This window comes from Saccopteryx bilineata, chromosome 6 (assembly GCF_036850765.1).
Source record: "Saccopteryx bilineata isolate mSacBil1 chromosome 6, mSacBil1_pri_phased_curated, whole genome shotgun sequence".
Taxonomy (NCBI): Eukaryota; Metazoa; Chordata; class Mammalia; order Chiroptera; family Emballonuridae; genus Saccopteryx; species Saccopteryx bilineata.
This window is the reverse complement of record NC_089495.1, coordinates 104,869,112-104,892,062: the sequence shown is the minus strand read 5'-3', so window position 1 is coordinate 104,892,062 and position 22,951 is coordinate 104,869,112. Positions and strand designations below refer to the sequence as shown.

The 22,951-nt window shown below is 40.0% G+C and overlaps 1 protein-coding gene across 2 annotated transcripts in view; it reads right to left on the bottom strand.

Moving 5' to 3' along the window:
• The window catches only part of COG3 (component of oligomeric golgi complex 3), a 70,876-nt gene that overhangs the window by 31,969 nt on the left and 15,956 nt on the right, over window positions 1-22,951 (bottom strand). For both annotated transcript variants that reach the window (XM_066235414.1, XM_066235415.1), the window contains 8 exons: window positions 21,572-21,615; window positions 20,226-20,352; window positions 19,144-19,235; window positions 17,307-17,446; window positions 15,292-15,452; window positions 6,022-6,127; window positions 3,175-3,299; window positions 247-336 (listed from right to left, as the gene is read on the bottom strand). In XM_066235414.1, coding sequence (XP_066091511.1) covers window positions 247-336; window positions 3,175-3,299; window positions 6,022-6,127; window positions 15,292-15,452; window positions 17,307-17,446; window positions 19,144-19,235; window positions 20,226-20,352; window positions 21,572-21,615 — 885 coding nt within the window. The remainder of the gene's footprint in view (window positions 1-246; window positions 337-3,174; window positions 3,300-6,021; window positions 6,128-15,291; window positions 15,453-17,306; window positions 17,447-19,143; window positions 19,236-20,225; window positions 20,353-21,571; window positions 21,616-22,951) is intronic.

The window sequence follows — 22,951 nt, the reverse complement described above, 5'->3', positions numbered from 1 at the left end:
AGAAACCCTTATCCTAGAATTTATCACCTAACTACTATTTAGCAAACGTGGAGCTCTCTTACATAGAGTAGTCTTTATTTATCACTACAATGAAATACTAGCTTCTCTCAAAGGGTCTCAAAATTAAGTCATTAAACAAACAAATCCTCCTGCCAAAATGGCTTTAAATTTATGTGCCTATAAATAAATGCTATATTGCACAATATTATTATGGGTAACAAGATTTCACCTAACACTTCATCAAACCTTGTTTTTGCTGATACATTCTGATGCTCCAAGTAGTGACTGAATGCAGGCAGACAAGGCTTCCTGTGATAATCCTTGGAACACTGCCCTCTGGTGAAATAAAAGAGAAACATCACCCTGTAGCACTTCACAAACAAAGAAAAGATCGTAGGCTGAGTACAAGGACAGACTGCTTACCTTCATCTACTGGATTAATTTATACTACTGGTATTTTCCTCCTCAAACTTCCTGTTCCAATGCAACCTTTCTAGACTAACGCATAGTTTCATAATTTGCATCTCTCGAAACACTCATGGATCCTTTAACAATATTTCCTGGGCACTATTTCATGCCAAGCTCTGTGCTAGATGCTGGAAGTACAGTGGTGGGTAGACCAGGCTGATGTGGGTCTGACCTCATAGAGCTCTCACTCCAATAATATTTCATGGTGCAGGCTGTTTTTAAAATATATAAAACCAACTTTACAACAAACCCTCAGTAAATCTACTTCTAAAAATTTATCCCAAGTATTCAATCAGTAGTGTATTATAAGATTCATGCATGTGACTCTTCATCACAGAATTATTTAAAACAGCAAAAAAACTGGAAATCACTTAAATTTTTAATGATGAAGGGGCTGACAAAATACTAGTGAATCTAAATCACAGAGCACTGTGCCTGAAATCAAAGACATGCTAGAGGCCCTGGCCAGTTGGCTCAGTGGTAGAGCGTCGGCCTGGCGTGCGGAGGTCCCGGGTTCGATTCCCAGCCAGGGCACACAGGAGAGGCGCCCATCTGCTTCTCCACCCCTTCCCCTCTCCTTCCTCTCTGTCTCTCTCTTCCCCTCCCGCAGCCGAGGCTCCACTGGAGCAAAAAGATGGCCCGGGCGCTGGGGATGGCTCTGTGGCCTCTGCCACAGGCGCTAGAGTGGCTCTGGTCGCAACAGAGCGACGCCCAGGATGGGCAGAGCATCGCCCCCTGGTGGGCATGCCGGGTGGATCCCGGTCGGGCGCATGCAGGAGTCTGTCTGACTGCCTCCCTGTTTCCAGCTTCAGAAAAACACACACAAAAAAGAAAAAAAAAACATGCTAGAGGTGGTGGTGAAATCTTACAAAATATAATTAAGTGAAAACAAATCACATTACAAAGTAATATATTAAGTATGATTCTTAAATTAACCCTGTCATTCCTCTGTCTTCCCAGAGGTGTGCATGTTGGTCTGGGCAGGGACATGTTGGTCCCCTTGCTTCCTCCCTACATCTATTCCACCCAGCATGGAGTCGATATGGATGAATAAGAGCAAAATATTTATTATTAGGCCACAGTCCTGGGCCTGGTCTCATACACAATGCTATTTTCTTTCAGTTCCCTCTGTTTTGTTTCCCATGAGGTTACTGTAGTAAGAGATTAGGGTTGCCTCTGGCTAGGTCACTGAGCTTACTTTAGAAAGACTGAACATGGCAGCTTAGACTAAACCCTCTCTCTCTCCTGCTTAGCCTTAATGGGGCTTTCACTGGATTTGTCCTTTCTCACCTTCGATGGGTAAGAAAGAGAAGGATAAAAGTTGAATGTAATTTAGGTGAAAAATAAAAGGCCAGCCTAGGGCATAAAATAAATATAGGCATAGTGACGTCCTTAGGCCTACCTAGTGTTAGCTAAAATCCCTGTTAAGAACCTGAGAGGATTCACTAGGGTCTGTGATGACAGTGGGTTCTAGGTGGAATATGCCCCTGCATATTTCCCTTGGGATCCTGGCTCTGCTGTAGGAAGTTTCCGAATCACAGCATAATACCATTAATTTAATACCCCTACTGGGGAACCTGGGGGAAAGGAATGCCATGTCCAAACGTCCCCCTGGAAGAGATCTCTCCACTGGGCAAAAGGCTAAGACATCAAACTCTGTAGAAGTGATCTAGCCTCACCTCTAAAAGTCCCAAAATTGGGCAAAAGGCACTTTTTGGTTGAATTTCAAACCTAAAAGCACAAAATCTAGTAACTACAGTTTAAAATAGGTATCAAGTAGTGTGCACTCTACTGAGCCAATGAAACAACCCTGCTCAGGCCCTGGGACTCAGTCAGAGAATCTCTACAGTGAGATGGGACACACATACCCCTGTGAGCCATACTCCTAAGAAACAGTGACATCCAGACAATTAATTACATGACTTGGATTTAATCACTTCTCTCTTTTTATGGTATTTGGGTTATAACAATCAAATTAATTTTTTAAAGTGAATTAAAACCTAAGATTTTTACAAACTATTTTGGTTCAGCAGCAAACCACTAACCATAAATAAATGTAGACAAATCTGATCTTTCAGAATTGATAATCAAGACTGGAACACTCAAATAACTGTTACCTGAAATCACTACACAGTATAAATTGGTGCTTTAAAAGGGGGGCAGGGGTGCTAATTTTAGCAAATAACTAAAATGGTTAGAAACACATGTAATCTTAATACTACTTGCTGACTTAAACTGAGTGTAAAACTAAAGTAGTTGCATTTAATAGTAAATTTAAATACTAAATGTTTATTATGTGACAATGGACATATCACTTAACCTTCTGTACCTCTTTTTCTTAACCTATAAACTAAGACAAATGAATTAATCCATAGTTTTAAAGTTATCTGTGATCACAGACCCCTGTGAGAATACAAGCTATAGACCTTTTCCTCAGAAAGACACAAGTACCAGCATACATACACAATTTGACCCACAACGTCAAAGTATTCACAGACTACCCAGAGCCCATTAATGGATTCTAAAGCTCTACAAATTAAGAATTCCTAAATTAAACTGCTTCTAAAATTACCTAAAAATCATACAATTCTAATCTGATACCAAACAAAATATTGTATCAAGATCCTCAAATAAAATTTAAATTTAAAAATATTTCAAATGAAAGAGCAAGCAATTTAGAGTAGATACAAGAATTTACACACATACATCTATGCATCTGTACAACTTGGAGAGACAGACAAGAGTTCGTCGAACTGTAGGATACCACATTCCATGAAGATCTGCTGGAGAAATTGTGGTCTGTGGTCTAGGATTGAGAGATTCTGTTGAACCTAAAAACCCACACAGAAAAGAAAACACTTTTCACACACATGTAGATTTGTCTTATTTGCATAGCAGCTATAAACTGTTCTCATTAGCTACCATTTGCTGGAGGCATGCACTTTCTCTAGCCTCACCTGTAATCAAGAATGCCATAAGAAATCTTAATCAGTGACAGGTGAGATTTAACACAAAACATGTTTTTGTATGTATTCATGTGTTCTCACATACTCAACCTAATTGCTTTTCGAAACTGTGATCAATAATCTTTATGAAATAAATGAACAATATACAACACATGTTACAGGATACCGTGTAACCATCAAATAGAGGCAGACCTGTATGTAGTCACATGGAAGCAAGTGGGAGCCAATGGAGTTGGGGACTGACACGCAAACAGAATGTTAAACAGGAAGGTTAATCAAGCTGGTCTGACAGCCTCCTTTCTATACTCTGAGCTGTATCATGTATATAGGCCTTCCCAACCTCAAAGGCTCCTATTTCCTTCCCTTACCACCTACCAACTTGCAGATTTTCTTATGGCTTTCTTTCCGAATTGCTTTCTTATTACTCCAAACTATCTCACCTCTTAACTATTAAATCTTAAAATCCTATTCTCTGACCACAGTATCTTTGTTATTTCCTACTTCTCACCTGGTTACCCAAAATACACTGCCAGTTCCTCCTCCTGTGGCTCAGTCACACCCGATCCCCTTGCCTGCTTCTCTGACCTCCCCGACTACTCTCCTCAGGAACCCACTACATTCCTCTACCTCCATCTGCTCCTTAATGTCAGCGTCTGCGGAGGCACTCTCCCCAGATTTCTGCTAGTATCACTCTATTCTCCATCCTGGGGTGATCTTAGATAAGCCCAAAGCATCAACTACTCTTTAACCTCTCAGCCAATCCCCCTCTTTATAGCTCTAGAGCCGCGCTATCTAAGAGAAATAAGTGAGTCATAACTGTGACATTAAAATGCCACATAAAAAAAAAAAGAAACAAGTGGAATTAAACCTTTGAGCAGTTCAAACATTCATGTACGTCCTCACTCAAAGGGTTAACAAAAAACTCACTACTCAAAGGGTTCATTTCAATATACTTAATCCAATATATCCAAAATATCATCATTGTAACATGTAGTCAACATAGAAATTACTAATAAGATAGTTTCCATTCTTTATTTGTTATTAAATCTTTGAAATTTGGTGTGTTTTACACACTCAGGCACATTCATACTAGCCACATTTCACATACTCAGTGGCAGGTGGCTATCACACTGAACAAGACAGCTCTGGACCCATATGACACAGATGCACTCTGTTGTTCCAGATGGACCTTACTCAATCTTCTTCATCAGCCTCCACACCTAGTGTGTCATCAAATTTTGTTGACTCAAACTTCAACCATATCCTTCCTCTATTCACTTCTCTCCATCCCCGTCACACCCCGGTTCTAACCACCTTCCTTTCAAAAGAAACAATCTACTAACCAGTCTCTATAGTTCTGCCAATAATATCACATTGTAAAGCCAGGTACCAGTTAAAGAACAGGCCTTTGGGGGGGAAGGGAAAATGTACAGGCCAGGGCTGGTAAGACAGAAACGTACTGTAGTTTTTCCAGTAACTCCTGAAGAGGTTGACTAGGATTGAAGTATACACTAGGACTCAAATTTATGCTAGAACCAAGACATATAATTGCATCAACAGGTACAGTAGAACGTGGCATGGATTCTGTTTCAAAGGACAAAATTTCAACCCCCGTGAGTCTCTAATCCTAGCAAGCATAATAAAATGATTTTGTGAGATGAGGAATACCCAGGCTGCGTGGCAATTTGAATATGGGATATCAACTGTTTACAGAGTTGACTCAGATACCTGATGATGCCCTAAACTTGGGGATTTGGGAGCAGCTGGGGCTCTTTAAAGTCCATGGAGTTTCAGTACCTCCCACTCCCAGCCACTATGTGAAGTTGAGCTTTAGTGTGACCTTTACAGCTAGAAGATGGGGAAAAAAGATGCCCTGCTTCCCAAATAGCTAGTTGTCTAGGTAACTCAGGAGTATCCAGGGTTATTCTTGAACGAGTTTGCTCCCTACATAACATAAAACCCAGTCCAAGAGATCCCATACATATCTGCTAATTTTTTTTTTACCCCAGTCCCAGGCACTCAATACATTTGCTAAGTGCAAATCTGATGGTGCAGTTACCCTGATACATTACATTAGCCAGAAGTTCAAAGTCCAAGAGACACCTAACACCCTATCAGAGTGTGGCCTGTTTTACCTGCTCCTCCCAGAAGCAACCTATGCCCAGCACATATTAGCCACTGTCTTCCAATCCTGCACACCCTCCCCAAAGCAACCACCGTCTTCCAATCCTGCACACCCTCCTCCATGCTACTCTATCGTAAAAACTGGCTTCACCCAGCTTTCTCATACTCATCTCCATAACCACTGCAGCTTTCAGACACCACACCTCTCACTGAACCTACCTTCCTGCATTCAAACTCACCTCCCTTTATAATTATGATGACCCTCTTCCATGGTCCAAAAGTGCCCTGTGTATATACCTTTAGCATGTCACCAATGATCACATCTGTCGGTTGTCAATCTCCCCCCACTAAAGCGTGGGCTCCACAAAAGCACAGCTGTTTATCATGCCCATGGTTTGCTAGGTTCTCAATAAGTTTTTTAAATGAATAAACAAAAACTTTAAGTTAAAACATTATAACATACCAGATTTTGTCAGATTGTTAGACTCTGTTTCTTCTAACCGAACGTCTGAAAACGAAGATTCTGGAGGTATCTTTTTCTGTTCATCTTTTAAACTCTGTGCAATTTGCTAGATAAAGAAATCAGATAGAATATTAAAGTGTAGTTTTCAGCTTTTTGGTAATTTGAACATATTCTTTCTATAAAATAAAAAAATACTCGTTAATAAATAAATGGACTAATTAAGAGAACTATGCTAAAACACACTGAAATGAAGAAATTAAATCAGTACCAAGTGTCTCTATTCTCATAAGCACATACACAACCCTTTCTGAACCACTAATTTCAGAACCACTACAAGGTATTAACTGAGAATTCAAATATATGAGTCATATTAAGAAGCAAAATTGTCAACTTTAAGTTTAGGAACAAAGTATTCAAATTTTAAATTTCATAAAGAAAATAAGAAAGGGAAAGAGGAACAAGAGAGGGCGCAGTTTCCTAGATCAGGCTGAGAAACAGACCTAGTTCTCATCACATCCACTGTGTGGCCTTCAGAATCAAGGCAGATCATCTACCTGCTCCCTGGAGTTATTAATAGCAATACTCAGACACCAAAGGTAATTCCTAATACAAGCCAACAGAATAATAAAATTGGACAAAAGCCAAACAGTCCCAATACTATAGTCCCTAATCTACCATACACCTGATCTCTGCAAGGCTGATTTTACATATTATAAAAAAGTAGTATAAAAATAATATAACTACAACTACCCAAAATATAATAAATTTAAGTAGAAGTCAGGAGAAAGAATGAAAGTTCAGGAAAACATTCTTAAAACAATAAGGGTGTTAAACAAAACAGCCTGGCATATTCAAGCCTGTTAGCTTTAAGAAAAACATACATAGGACCTGACTTGTGGTGGCACAGGGGATAAAGCGTCGACCTGGAAATGCTGAGGTCGCCGGATCGAAACCCTGGGCTTGCCTGGTCAAGGCACATATGGGAGTTGATGCTTCCAGCCCCTCCCCCCCTTCTCTCTCTCTCTCCTCTCTCTCTTTCTGTCTCTCCCTCTCCTCTCTAAAATGAATAAAAAGAAAAAAGAAAAAAAAATAAGAAAAACATACATAGTCTGACTAGTGGTGGCACAGTAGACACAGCCTTGATCTGGGATGCTGAAGTCCCAGGTTTGAAACCCTGAGATCACCAGCTTGAGTACAGGCTCATCTGACTTAAGCATAGGGTCACTGGCTTGAGTATAGAATCATAGACATGATGCTATGATTGCTGGCTTGAGCCCAAAGGTCGCTGGCTTGAGCCCAAGGCCACTGGCTTAAGCAAGAGGTCACTGGCTTGGCTGGAGGCCCTGGGTCAAGGCATGAATGAGAAGCAATCAATGAACAACTAAGGTGCCACAACTACGAATTGATCCTTCTCATCTCTCTCCTTGTCTCGCTCTCTCTCCCCCCCCCCCTCTCTCTCAAAAAAAAAAAAAAGAAAAAAAGAGAAAAACATACCTATTACCACATATTTATCAGTCTAGGCACTGAACAGGTTGAGTTAAAATGCTGGCGAGCATGAGCAGTGACAGGAACGGGCTGCTACACATACATATATATTTCTTTGGGATGTCAGCTGGGAGTTGCTGGAAGCACCAATACCCCACAGCAATGAGCACATCCAGCACCCAGATCATGGTTTCTCCAGTAAAAGGAGTCAGGACTCCTTGAAGAAATGGTTTATCTAGGGCTGAGGCAGGAAACAGTAAAGAGAAGCCTGGTGCATCTTATACTACCAGGAAATAAGAAAGTACTCAAAAGAAAGGAAAAGAAGTACCACATTGAAGGGATATGCCAAAGCGACACAGGAACCACTGGAAGAGCTTCCAATGACCAAAGGTGGAACTATTTGAGCAACAAAATAAAGTAACAGCAGACTACATCCAAATATAAAATAAATATCCATGAGTCCATAATGATATCAAGTGATTAACTGAATAAATAAATAAATACAAATCTCCCTGGCAGAAAAATTCAAAATTCCAAATAATGATTATAGATACTTAGCCCTCAAAGAAGTAGAGCATATCTCCCCACTCCTTCAGTAGGGCCTGCACATCAAATGTCCTTCCAAAGAGGACAGTATGGAAAAGGAGGGGGAAAAGCAACTCTCCAGTGGAACTAACACTACCTCAGCTATGTGATCACCATCAGTATCAACAGTGATCAGTCATATTGATAGCACCTACTCTTGACATAATGTGTTGAAAACGGAACTTTACATCTATAGTTTTCCTCTAAACAAACCACAACAGCAGTCTAATCATGAGGAAAACATCAAATTCCAATAGAGAGGCACCTACAGAATACTCAAGTTCTCCTCAAAACCATTAAAAGAGAACTACTAACCTATATCTCATAAATATGAATGCAAAAGTTTTCAACAAATACTAGCAAACCGAATCTAGTAACAAAAAGAATTATATACCACAACAAATGGGATTTATCCCAGGAATGCAAAGTTGGTTTAACTTCCAAAAGTCCATTAATATATCATATCAACAGAATAAAATCACCAGATCATCCCAATAGATGCAGAAAAAGCATTTAGTAAAAAACCACAGTTTGCTGAGTGTTTTCATAAACACTCAACAAACTAGGAAAAAGAGGGAACTTCCTCAACCTGATGAAGGGCCTCCATGAAAAACCCAAAGCTAACATCATAATTAGTGGTGAAAACTAATGCTTTGTCCTAAGATCAGAAATAAGACAAGAATGGTTTGTTCTTGCCACTTCTATTCAACATTGTACTAGAGGTTTTACTCAGGTCAATTCGGCAAGAAAAAGAAATAAAAGGCATCAAGATTGGAAAGGAAGAAGTAAAATTATCTCTATTTACTGACAACATAAATAAATAAGTGTGTGTGTGTGTGTGTGTGTGTATTCTACTAAGGAATCTACTAAAACACTATTAGAACTGATAAGCTAGTCCAGCAAGGTTGTAAGATACAAGATCAATATGCAAAAATCAAATATGTTTCTATATACCTGCAATGAGCAATCCAAAAATGGAATTAAGACAATAATTTCATTTACAATAGCATCAAAAAGAATAAAATACTTAAGAATAAATTTAACAAAATAAGTACAGAATTTAGGCCCTAAAAACTATAAAACACTGTTGAAAGAAATTAAAGATCTAAATAATTGAGTAATATCCCATGTTCCTGAGTTGGAAGCCTTAATCTACTCCCCAAATTGATCTACAGATGCAATGCAATCTCTAACAAATCTTTTTTTTTTTTTTTTTTTTTTTTTTTTACAGAGACAGAGAGAAGGACAGACAGACAGGAACTGAGAGAGATGAGAAGCATCAATCATCAGTTTTTCGCTGCGACACCTTAGTTGTTCATTGATTGCTTTCTCATATGTGCCTTGACCGCGGGCCCTCAGCAGACCAAGTAACCCCTTCCTCAAGCCAGCGACCTTGGGTCCAAGCTGGTGAGCTTTTGCTCAAACCAGATGAGCCTGCGCTCAAGCTGGTTACCTCGGGGTCTCGAACCTGGGTCCTCTGCATCCCAGTCCGACGCTCTCTCCACCGTGCCACCACCTGGTCAGGCTCTAACAAATCTTAGATAACTTCTTTATAACACCAAAAAGCTGATTCTAAAATTCATAAGGACTACAAGGGACCAAAAATATCCAAAACATTCTTGAAAAAGAACAAAATAGGAGAACTCACACTTCTAAAAACTGACACAATAAGACATAAAGATCAACGAACTAGAATTGAGAGTCCAGAAACAAACCCATAAATCTAGGATTAACTGACTTTCAACAGAGGTGCAACAATTAGCCAATAGTAAAAGAATAGTCTTTTCAAAAAGTGTGCTGGGACAACTGGACAGAATTCTGGGACAAAATATGATTTGGGGACATCAACAAAGGCTACTGGGACAACATGCAAATAAAAACCACAATGAGCTATTACTTCATACCTACTAAGATGGCTAGAATCAAAAAGTCAAATGCTGCCTGACTAGGCAGTGGCACAGAGGATAGAGCATCACACTAGGACACGGGGACCCAGGTTTGAAATCCCGAGGTTGCCAGCTTGAGTGTGGGGTCATCCGGCTTGAGCACAGGCTCACCAGCTTCAGCACAGTCACTGACTTGAGCGTGGGGTCGCTGGCTTGATCTTGGGATAATAGACATGACCTCATGGTTGCTGGCTTGAGCCCAAAGGTCACTGGCTTGAAGCCCAAGGTTGCTGGCTTGGGCAAGGGGTCACTCGCTCTACTGTAGCACCCTGGTCAAGGCACGTATTGAGAAAGCAATCAATAAACAACTAAGGAGACTAAAGAGCTGCAATGAAGAATTGATGCTTCTCATCTCTCTCCCTTCCTGTCTGTCCCTATGTATCCCTCTCTCTGTCTCTCTCTCTCTCTGTCACAAAAAAAAAAAAAAGAAATCAAATCCTAACAAGAGTTGGCAAATATGTAGAGAAATCAGAACCCTCATGCATTGCTAATGGAAAGGTAACATGTTACAGCCACTTTGGAAAACAGCCTAGCAAATGATAAAACACCAAGTTACTATATGACACAGTAATTCCACCCCTATGTACATATACAAGAGAAATAAAAATAGGTGTCCACACAACAATGTATATATGAATGTCTACAGCAGTATTATTTATAATAGCGAGCAGGTGGAAGCTACTCAAGTGTCCATCAATGGACAAATGGATAAAAATGTAACATATCCATACAATGAAATATATATCCAGCCATAAAAAGAAATGAAGTACTAATACATGCTACAACATGGATGAACCATAAGGACATTATGCTAAAAGAAAGACATCACAAAAGACCATACAGATATTGATCGACTTACGACCTATGCAACTTATGACCATTCAACTTTATGACCACAATTGCTAGCCATGACAGCTCCGCGTCTGGCAGCGCAAGCGTTGCCCAGCAGCATGTATGACAGTGTGGACCAGTTTCCAGCAGCACTACCATCTCCGCGTGCACCATTTCAACTGTTAACCCAGACTTGGTACAGCAATTTGTGTTTTGTGTCTTGGATATTTTTCATCAAACCCCTCCCAAGATGTCTACCAAGAGAAAATTGTCTTTGTCTACACCTCAGCCTGCCAAGAAGGAAAGAAAGGCCATCCATCTTGACATGAAAATGAGCGCAGGCTCATCCGACTTGAACATGGGTTCACCAGCTTGAGTGCAGGGGTGCTGGCTTAAGCATGGGATCCAAGACATGACCCCATGGTCTCTGGTTTCAGCCCAAGGTCACAGGCTTGAGTAAGGGGCCATTTGCTCTGCTGTAACCCCCTGGTCAAGGCACATATGAGAAAGCAATCAATGAACAAGTACGAAGGAGGAAAGAAAGTGAATGTGATCACACATGTTTATGAAAAAACCAACTCCAGTAACCCCAACTGCTGCCTCAGATGATGACATCAACGATCCGCAGCCAAGCACCAGAGGCCAATAAAATGTTTCGTACATGTTTATATATTTTGTTATGTTTTGCAATTGGCAAAATGTTTCCTATGCTATTTTTTATACCTGTACTTTGTATTTTTGTATGCACCTGTATTTTATAATTTTGTATGTTTTGCAAATATTAAACCAGTTGTACTGGTAATGCAGTGTTTTACTTAAACCTGACGAATGTAAAAATAACAAAATGGTGTAGAGATGATACAAATGGCATAAAATGAACAAAGAAAATTATGATATATAACAATAATGAAAGAAAATTATGATAAAATATGACTTAAAGATTTTTATAACATCATTTCACAGTACTGTACATATAGCCTACTCAACTTACGACCAAATCGTGTTACAACCAGTCTGTCGGAACCAATCGTGGTCGTAAGTCGAGCACTAGCTGTATATGATCCTATTCATATAAAATATCCAGAACAGGGCAATCTATAGAGACAGAAATTATTGTTTGCCAAGGGCTGGCACAGGAGCACAATAGCTAAAGGGTACAGGGTTTTTTTTCTGAAATGATTAAAATGGTCTAAAAGTGGTGATGGTTGCACATATCTGTGAACATATTAAAAAAACTACTGAATTATAAACTCTAAATGAGTGAACTGTATAACTGTAAACTATACTTCTATAAAGCTGCTTACAAAAAAAGATACTCAAAGATAACGAGAACACGTCAAAAGGACAAAGAAACCAATTTAAGGGTTTTCCATTTGTCAAATCTGGGACAATGTTAAGCATCAAAAAAAATTGTGATGGCAGCCCTAGTCCAGTAGCTCAACTGGTTAGGCATTGTCCCAATATGCCAAGGTTGATAGTTCGATCTCCAGGTGGGGCACATACAAGAGTCAACCAATGAATGCATAAGTAAGTGGAATAACAAACCAATGTTTCCCTCTCTCCTTTCCTTTCTAAAATCAATAAATAGATATAATTTAAAAAAAAAAGAATAATGAGCCTGACCAGACGGTGGCACAGTGGATAGACTGTCAGACTGGGACGCGGAGGACCCAGGTTTGAAACCCCGACGTCACCAGCTTGAGCACAGGCTCATCTGGTTTGAGCACAGCTCACACCAGCTTGAACCCAAGGTCACTGACTTGAGCAAGGGGTTACTCAGTCTGCTGTAGCCCCTCGGTCAAGGCACATATGAGAAAGCAATCAATGAACAATTAAGGTGTCGCAATGAAGAACGGATTCTTCTCATCTCTCTCCCTTCCTGTCTGTCCATCCCTATCTGTCCCTCTCTCTGTCTCTCTCTCTCTGTCTCTGTTACAAAAATTTTAAAAAAAGGAATAATGGTGGTAATGAGTTATAATATAATGACTCTTTTTTAAAATGCACTAGTGTACAGAAACAGGGGTAAGAGATGGAGGTAGGGAAAAAGGAAAGTTCATCTTTACAGCAGAAGTCCAACTAATAAGTGTACAAGAAATTGCAGAGATGAAAACCACCATTTGCTCCTGTCAACATAACAACTGCTTCAGGCAAGAAGTTGAAAAACCACTGGGTGAAAAGATGTTCATACTTAATCTCAAAGTATGAACCCATCATTTCTTACTAATTACCCAGCATATGCCTTACTAATTACTTTTATAATAGGGAGGGTAACATTCACTACCTTAATTAATAGTGGAACAACCTGAGATTATATGCCTTTAGTGTGTAACAAAGTCAGGAGTATACAACATCAACTATGTAGTATTCTTACCCCCCCCAAAAAAAAAGGTGGTTAAACAACCCAATTCTAAACAGGAGGAAAACAGACAAATCCGGAATATGGTATAATTTACAATAAAACTGGCTTCATCTCTTCAAAAAAGCCAATGTCACAGGGGAAAAAAGGAGGGGAAAGAGTATGAGCTTGATTAAAGAGACATAAAAACCAAATGCAGCCTGACCAGGCGGTGGCACAGTAGATAGAGCGTTGGACTGGGATGCAGAGGACCCAGGTTCGAGACCCCGAGGTCGCCAGCTTGAGCGCGGGCTCATCTGGTTTAAGCAAAATCCCATCAGCTTGAACCCAAGGTCGCTGGCTCCAGCAAGGGGTTACTCGGCCTGCTGAAGGCCCACGGTCAAGGCACATATGAGAAAGCAATCAATGAACAACTTTACTAAGGTGTTGCAACGTGCAATGAAAAACTAATGATTGATGCTTCTCATCTCTCTCCGTTCCTGTCTGTCTGTCCCTGTCTATCCCTCTCTCTGACTCACTCTCTGTCTCTGTAAAAATTAAATAAATTTTTAAAAAAGTGCTTTAAAATATTTTTTAAAAAAAACAAATGCAATTCAGTAACCTTGACTGGATCCTACCTTTTTTATTTTTTGATCCAGTTAGAAGGACAATAAGGGAAATCTGAATATAGACTGTACATAAATAATAAAAAAATAAAAGTATGCCTGACCTGTGGTGGCGCAGTGGATAAAGTGTCGACCTGGAATGCTGAGGTCGCCGGTTCAAAACCCTGGGCTTGCCTGGTCAAGGCACATATGGGAGTTGATGCTTCCTGCTCCTCCCCCTGTTCTCTCTCTCTATCTCTCTCTCTCTCCCCTCTCTAATAAAAATGAATAAAATCTAAAAAAAAAATAAATAAATAATTAAAAAAAATAAATAAAAATAAAAAAATAAAAGTACCCCTACCATATAGTTACATACTAAAGTATTTACTAATGAAATTATGGTTAGAATTTGCTCTAAAATAACTAATGGTGGGGAGGAGAAGTAAGAAAGGTCGGAATAAAACAAAACTGACCACATTGAAACTGGAGTAATGATACAGAGGAGTTCATTATGTTATTCTCTTTACTTTTGCTTATATTTGAAAATTCCATTTAAAATGTTCTGGGTTCTAATTCTGTTTTAGCACTAATATCCTAGGCATTTTTAAACTCTGACCAGCAATCAAAGAAAGATCAGTGAGGTAAAGCTACATCTTCTTTTTTTTTTTTTTTTTTTTGTATTTTTCTGAAGCTGGAAACGGGGAGAGACAGTCAGACAGACTCCCGCATGCACAGGACCGGGATCCACCCAGCACGCCCACCAGGGGCGATGCTCTGCCCACCAGGGGGCGATGCTCTGCCACTACCAGAGCCACTCTAGCGCCTGGGGCAGAGGCCAAGGAGCCATCCCCAGCGCCCGGGCCATCTTTGCTCCAATGGAGCCTTGGCTGCGGGAGGGGAAGAGAGAGACAGAGAGGAAGGGGGGGTGGAGAAGCAAATGGGCGCCTCTCCTATGTGCCCTGGCCGGGAATCGAACCCGGGTCCCCCGCACGCCAGGCCAACGCTCTACCACTGAGCCAACCGGCCAGGGCCAAAGCTACATCTTCAAACCATAAATTACACACCAGAACTGTATTACTGTGAGGAGACGATCTCCAGGGTTTTTATGAGAGCATGACATGTGGTTACTACTACGCGATCATTATCTATGGTGGCTCCTGTGTTATCAACCCTCTTCTATGCCACTTACAAAGGAAAAAGAAATCATAGGAAGCACTAATTCAATTTAAAAACTGAGAATGCACATTTCCTGGAAAAGGGCAGAGAACTGAATAGAATGTTTATAAAATACAACTTGAAGGAGCCACAACCTAACAAATTGTTTCTGTTCAATTTTTTTACATTTAATTTCCTACCATTTTGTGGCAAGTTTATCTTGATTTTACAGTTTGAATGAGAATTAAAAAGAAAAATCCTATTTTAACTAGTGTAAAACATCCAAAAGTTGTGAGGGAGTAGGGGCGAGATCAGCAGGAGAACCCACCTCCATCATTTCTAACTTGTCAGGATATGCCAGATCTCCAGGGGCTGGCTTGTAGCCGGTGATGTCTGTCTGAATGTAGATGTGGGTTCGGTAGACGAGCCGCTCTTGTACATCCTCCAACATCTGCTTCACTCCAGCTGCAAATGCCCCCAGTTGTTCAGCTGATGAAATAAAGTGCAATCATCCATTCCTTTAGATTTAGACAGACTTTCTTTAAACAAGCAAAAATATTACTGAACTGTCTAATAATAGTACAAACCACTCTGCTTCACAGATTGTGTTTATATGTATTCTATTTCAGTATGACTCAATGTTACCTTAGAGAAAAAAAATGACCTTAGAAAATTTCTTTCAAATTCCTCAAATTTAAAACTGGGAAATAAATTTGCCTTTACACCTTCTTCCTGGGACTCTGGGAAATTATTTCTATTATTGATATGTATTAATAATAAAATTGGCCCTGACTGGTTGGCTCAGCAGTGAAGCGTCAGCCCAGCATGTGGGGTCCTGGGTTTGATTCCCGGTCAGGGCACAAAGGAGAGCGCCCATCTGCTTCTCCACCCTTTCCCCTCTCCTTCCTCTCTGTCTCTCTCTTCCCCTCTCACAGCCAAGGCTCCATTGAAGCAAAGTTGGCCTGGCGCTGAGGATGGCTCCAGGGCCTCTGCCTCAGGCGCCAGGATGGCTCTGATTACAAAGAAGCAGTGCCCCAGATGGGCAGAGCATCACCCCTTGGTGGGCATGCCGGTAGATCCCGGTCGGGCGCATGTGGGAATCTGTCTGGCTGCCTCCCACTTCTGACTTCAGAGGAGTGCAAAGGAGAAAGGAAAAAAAAAAGAAGAAAAAAATCTGACCTTTGAAGTGCTTTGTGCTTTTTTAGTTACCTCAGAGTCAGACCAATCCTGAGAGCACACTAAAGCAGCTTATTAACTGGGTTATCATCCCCATTTTACAGATACATGGAATCCCACAGATATTGAATGACTTGTTAACATTTTCATAAAGAAAAATGATTAAAACATAAAATATGATTTTATATAGAATTTTTTCATTTCTGAGATGCCATCCATGTTAAGACACCCTAGAAATTCATTAACAGTTTCTCAAAAGCTGGAGCGTTGAAGACACTGCAAAAATCACATAAATATTCACATTATTTTTAAAAATCATATTTAATTCAGAAGCATAAAAATGTGAGAAAATGCCCTCCTTAATTTCAAATGCATAAAAAAGCTGCAAAACTGTTGTTTTCTGGAGCATTTGAGATCTTGCTCCCCGGCATATGTCGTCAGTTTGGCTCAAGTAAGCTCTTCTAAAAGTTTTTAAAAAGAGAAAGAAAGAGAAAGAAAATGGCACATCTTTGAATTTACCAAATGTAGAAAAAGAAACTCTGGAAGAGTAACAAACCTATAGACCCTGCTGAGGAAAGTCAAATAATCTCTGTCAGTAAAATGATCACTAAAAGGGAATTTTTAAAGGTACCTAAGTATCATTAGGAAAATCGTTTTCTATGACAAATCAAATACTAAGGAATGTATCACATGAACAAAGCAAAAACTGTTTCAGTAATATTCTTTATTCATAATTTCAAAAAGATGAATTATTACTATGCATATATGCTGAAATAACTCCTGTTTTTAATCAAGAGTATACATATATAGTCAATTATTCTATGTGTTCTGGTAACACTGTATTTAGAAATGCCTAAACCAAAACTGATGGTTAGTTCTCTCTGAATTGCAGAAGCCAGAAAGAAAAGTAACTATAATTATTTTACTACTAATTTTGCCCACATTTTAAAATGCCTTCCTCATTTAATTCTGTACATGTAGTCACAGGATAAGATTTTTTAATAAGGTGCAAACTGATTTAAAAAAGGACAAGGTATCAGGCTTCAAAAATATTAAATTTATAAGGTGGAGAGTTAGAGGAAGAAAGAGCTAGTCTTTTTCAAATTCATTGAGCCATAGATATAATTTAAAAGGTCTTTGAAATGATCACTTCTACTTATCACTTACCGTTGTTCTGTACATGATCTTCAAGCACTTCATTTTTGAGAATCCCACAAAGTTCCGAAAGAGTCTCTAAGTGAATAACATGAATGATCAATGGCCTGAAGACATCATACAATGACACACACAGTTTCTCCAAAAGTTCACTAAAATAAAGAAATAAAATATGGCTTAGTAGCAATCTTTTCAGTTTAAAAGAGATCACTGATTTCTTCTGGCCAACAAACGCAATAAAAATCTACTGGAAAATAGTATGGGGAACATTATATAATGAGAAATGAAAGGCTGAAAGTAATTCTGTAAAATGTTGCTTTAAAAGCCAAGAATCAATAAACAATCAGCAATCAATTCAAATAAAGCCTGACCAGTGGTGACACAATGAGTGGATAGAGCACCAACCTGGAACACTAAGGTTCTGGGTTCGAAAACCCAAGGTCACTAGCTTGAGGATGGGGCTGCTGGATTGAGCATGGGATCATCAACATGATCCCATGGTCACTGACTTAAGCAAGGGGTCACTGGCTGAGCTTGAGCCCCAGGTTAAGGCAATCAATGAACAACTCAAGTGACGCAACTACAAGTTGATGCTTCTCATCTCTCTCCCTCCTCCCTCCCTCTCTCTCAAAAAAAATAATAATAATAAACTGCCCCTAGCCAAATGTCAATTTATTACAACTTTTACTTATTTCAGTAATAATTTTGTATATGTCCTTTCAAAAACAATAAAAAGTATTTCAAAAATATTTCAGTCGACTTTATTATCCTTTTATATTCTATATCATTGTGAATCAAATGGTGCATTTTCCCCAAGACACATTCAAAATTCTTTAATACTTACAGATTTAAACTAACAAAACTCAAACTACTCTGGATATACAAGGATTTTGACAAAAACATTTGAAAAGAAAAAATTATATTGTCTATATTCTTCATATTGTTAATGGTATTCTTCTGTATGCACTATTTCATCAAAAGTGATCAACCCAATCAAAACTGTAAAATATATGTCTCTTTCCCATTACAAAGATCATATTTGTAACAGTCCAAATTGCCAATATGAAGAAACTAAAAGTGACTAACAGTGGATCTGAAAGACACTTTGAGAAAAATATTTTAAAAGGATATTAAATAGTGTCTGCATTAAATGTCTTTCATTAATTAGAATCACAAAATTTTTTAGCTGCAAGGATTTATTATATTTGGTGGGTAAAGGGATCTAGTTATTAAGCCTTAGTACACTATATAGGATTTTTACTGTCATAGCATAGTGTCTCCATAATTATAAACAATATGAAAGCATATCAACCTTTAAATTGCACATTTATCCTAAAATAAACAGTTTCACTTCAACAATATTCTTTCCATTCACACAACCACAAAAGTTAAAACACTCTGCAGTTAATTTAAGAATACCCCCATATGCCTGACCAGGCAGTGGTGCATCGGACTTAGACGCAGAGGACACAGGTTCGAAACCCTGAGGTCACTAGCTTGAGTGCGGGTCGCCGGCTTGAGCATGGGATCATAGACATGACCCCATGGTCACTGGTTTCAGTCCAAAGGTCACTGGCTTGAAGCCCAAGGTTGCTGGCTTGAGCAAGGGGTCACCTGCTCTGCTGTAGCCCCCCCAAACCCCAGTCAAGGCACATATAAGAAAGCAATCAATGAACAACTAAAGTGCCGCAACAAAGAACTGATGCTTCTCATCTCTCTCCCTTCCTATCTGTCCCTCTCTGTCTCTCTGTCACAAAAACAAACAAAAAGAACAGTCCCATAATATGCCATTACAATCATTAACAAACTAAATCTTAAAAACAACAGTTAAACTCTGCGTACTACCTACTCTAATTTTGATGTTGGTTTTGTGAAAAATTCGTTGTAAAGTTGGTGTTCATCCTGGCATACGTGGACCATAAAGGCACAGCCACTGCGAATCTGCAGAGAATAAACACACACAACCTACAGTTAGAGACACAAAACAATTTCAGCATTTATTAAATAAAGCAAATACTTCATTTGCAAAGAAATTGTGCATATATATTCATAAAACAACTTACTAAAATAAAGCACAGAACGTGGTTGGTTTTCAATGGTTCACTGAATAATGTTAATATGGGTGATTTTTATTTTCTTCTTTATGCTTTACTTTCTAAACTTTTTTTTTTTTTTTTTTTGTATTTTTCTGAAGCTGGAAACAGGGAGAGACAGTCAGACAGACTCCTGCATGCGCCCGACCGGGATCCACCTGGCATGCCCACCAGGGGGCGATGCTCTGCCCATCTGGGGCGTCGCTCTGCTGCGACCAGAGCCACTCTAGCGCCTGGGGCAGAGGCCAAGGAGCCATCCCCAGCGCCCCGGGCCATCTTTGCTCCAATGGAGCCTCGGCTGCGGGAGGGGAAGAGAGAGACAGAGAGGAAGGAGAGGGGGAGGGGTGGAGAAGCAGATGGGCGCTTCTCCTGTGTGCCCTGGCTGGGAATCAAACCCAGGACTTCTGCACGCCAGGCCAACGCTCTACCACTGAGCCAACCGGCCAGGGCCTACTTTCTAAACTTTTGACAATAAAAATAAATTACTTTACTTGAATGGGATAGTAAAAATCTTTATGTACTTTTCTATATTATAAGTTAAAATCACACTAAACAATAAAGCACTTCAGCAAAGCTAGATAAATCCACAAACTTTGAAAACTTCACCTTTTAAGAAATACTTATTTGTGAATTTTTATACCTCAAAATATATATTGACATGAGAATATTTTGCCAAATAGAATGCTAATTACTAAACTAGATTTGTCGTACCTGAAAGAAAAATTCTTTAAGTTTGTTGATATGGAAACCAAAACTTATTTAGCCAAGTATAGGTTCTAGGATATTAAAATATTTCAGAGGAAGATTTAACATTAACCTTCAACAAGCAGAAACTTACCAAGGCACAATGATCTCTATTATTCTGGCTGGTCAACTCTGTTACGGTACAAGTAATACTAGGGCCCAAAAGGAGCTCCCGCTGATCAAGGTAACACTGGTGGATGTCATTTAGCAGTTGTTGGTACCTGATGAAAAGGAAAGGAGATGATCTATAAACTTATTTCATATATATAAATTAAATCTGATCTTAAATCCCAGAATAGCCCTGGCCAGACAGCTCAGTTGGTTAGAGCATCGTCCCAAAGTACAGAGGTTCCCAGTTAGATCCCCGGTCAGGGCACATGCAGGAACAGATCAATGTTCCTGTCTCTCTCTCTCTCTCCTTCCCTTCCTCTCTTGCCAAAATCAATTTTAAAAAAATATATTTTTTTAAATCCCAGAATAGGTTGCCAAACCTCTAAAGTTATACAGTCACCTCTCAGTTGTCTACATTAAATACAATAAATATTTATGTATGTGTGTATATATATATATATATATAAAGACACATATATAATGAACTATAGTGCCATAACCTCTATCTTTTAATAAAAGAAAGATTTGTCTTCCAAGAGTAGACATCTTGCCTGACAAGTGGTGGCTCAGCGGAGAATCTAGGTTTGAAACCTCAAGGTCGCCGGCTTGAGAGGGGGCTCACCAGCTTGAGCACAGGGTCAGTGGCTTGAGCCCAAAGGTCACTGGCTTGAGCAAGGGGTCACTCGCTCTGCTATAGCCCATCCCCCTTGTCAAGGCACATATGAGAATGCAATCAATGAAAAACTCAGGAGCTGCAACGTAGAACTGATGCTTCTCATCTCTCTCCCTTCCTGTCTGTCCCTATCTGTCCCTCTCTGACTCCCTCTATGTCTCCGTCAAAAGAAAAAAAGAGTAGACATCTCATACCTACCCAAATGAAAAGAAAACCTGGCTGTGGGGAAAGGAGATGCTAAAACGCACAGCATGGCGATGATAGTTAATGATGCTACACTGCATATTTATAAGTTGCTAAGAGAGTAAATCTTAAAAGTTTCCATCACAAGAAAAACAGAATTCTGTAACTATGCATGGTAATGGATGTTACCGAGACTTACAGTGATCAGACTGAATCACTATGTTGTGTACCTGAAACTAATAAGTTGTATGTCATTATACCTCAATAAAACTAAGTAAATAAACAAACAGATGCCTTGCACACTCACCATGTCAGATCTACAACCTTGCTCCCCAAAATAAGTTATGTGCTACAAGAAAAAGCTTCGCTAGTATACAAGGTAATTGCCCAGAAAATATCTGGGACACAACAGATTGAGGCAAATAGCACTTCAAGAAGGAAGTCATTTCGAAACAGAACTTCTAGGTACTTACTCAGGTATTTTTTCAGATCGCTGTTCTATTTGTTCAATAAGAGTCTGCAGAATAAAGAAAAACACATTAAAAAGGCATCTATTTTAGGTATAATTTTAATGACTTTTTGATTATAGCACATGCTATTAGAAAATCTGTAAATACAAAAATGTTGAAACATAAAAATAACCAGTAGTGTCACAAAACAATCACAGTTAATATTTTAGAATTTTTTTTCAGGGCTTTTTTGTTTTTGCTTTTTTATTGAAAGACAGAGGCAGGAAGGGAGAGAGATGAGAAGCATCAACTCGTAGTTGCAGCACCTGAGTTGTTCATTGATTGCATCTCATATATGCCTTGATTAAGAGGGGGGCTCAAGCTGAGCCAGTGACCCATTGCTCAAGCCAGTGACCACGGGCTTCAAGTCAGCAACTATGGGATCATGTCTATGATCCCACCCTCAAGCAGGTGACCCCGAGCTCAAGCTGGCGAGCTGACGCTCAAGCTGGCAACCTTGGGGTTTCAAACTTGGGTCCTCAGCATCCCAGGTCAACACTCTATCCACTGCACCACCACTGGTCTGGCCAAGAATATTCTTTCAGCCTGCCCTGTGGTGGCACAGTGGATAAGGCGTCAACCTGGAACACTGAAGTCATCAGTTTGAAACCCCAGGTTTGCCCTGGCCGGTTGGCTCAGTGGTAGAGCGTCGGCCTGGCGTGCAAGGGGTCCCGGGTTCGATTCCCGGCCAGGGCACACAGGAGAAGCGCCCATCTGCTTCTCCACCCCTCCCCCTCTCCTTCCTCTCTGTCTCTCTCTTCCCGCAGCGAGGCTCCACTGGAGCAAAGACGCCTGGCCCTGGCGCTGGGGATGGCTCCTTGGCCTCTGCCCCAGGCGCTATAGTGGCTCTGGTCGCAAAAGAGCGACGCCCCGGAGGGGCAGAGCACCCCCCCCTGGTGGGCAGAGCGTCACCCCCTGGTGGGCGTGCCAGGTGGATCCCGGTCGGGCGCATGCGGGAGTCTGTCTGACTGTCTCTCCCCGTTTCCAGCTTTGGAAAAATACAAAAAAAAAAAAAAAAAAAAAAAAAAAGAAACCCCAGGCTTGCCTGGTCAAGGCACATATGGGAGCTGATGCTTCCTGCTCCTCCCCTACTTCTTTCTCTCCTCTCTCTCTCTCTCTCTCTCTCTCTCACTCTCCCCCTTCTCTCTAAAATGAATTTTTTTTCATCTAAAAAAAAAAGAATATTCTTTCAGTTTTTCTGTATACACAAACTAGAGTTACTATATTTTTCTTTTCAAACAAAATTGGAATTATACTACATATTCACCTTTATAATCTGCTTTTAAAAATTAACATTGCCTGACCAGGCGGTGGCGCAGTGGATAGAGCGTCGGACTGGGATGC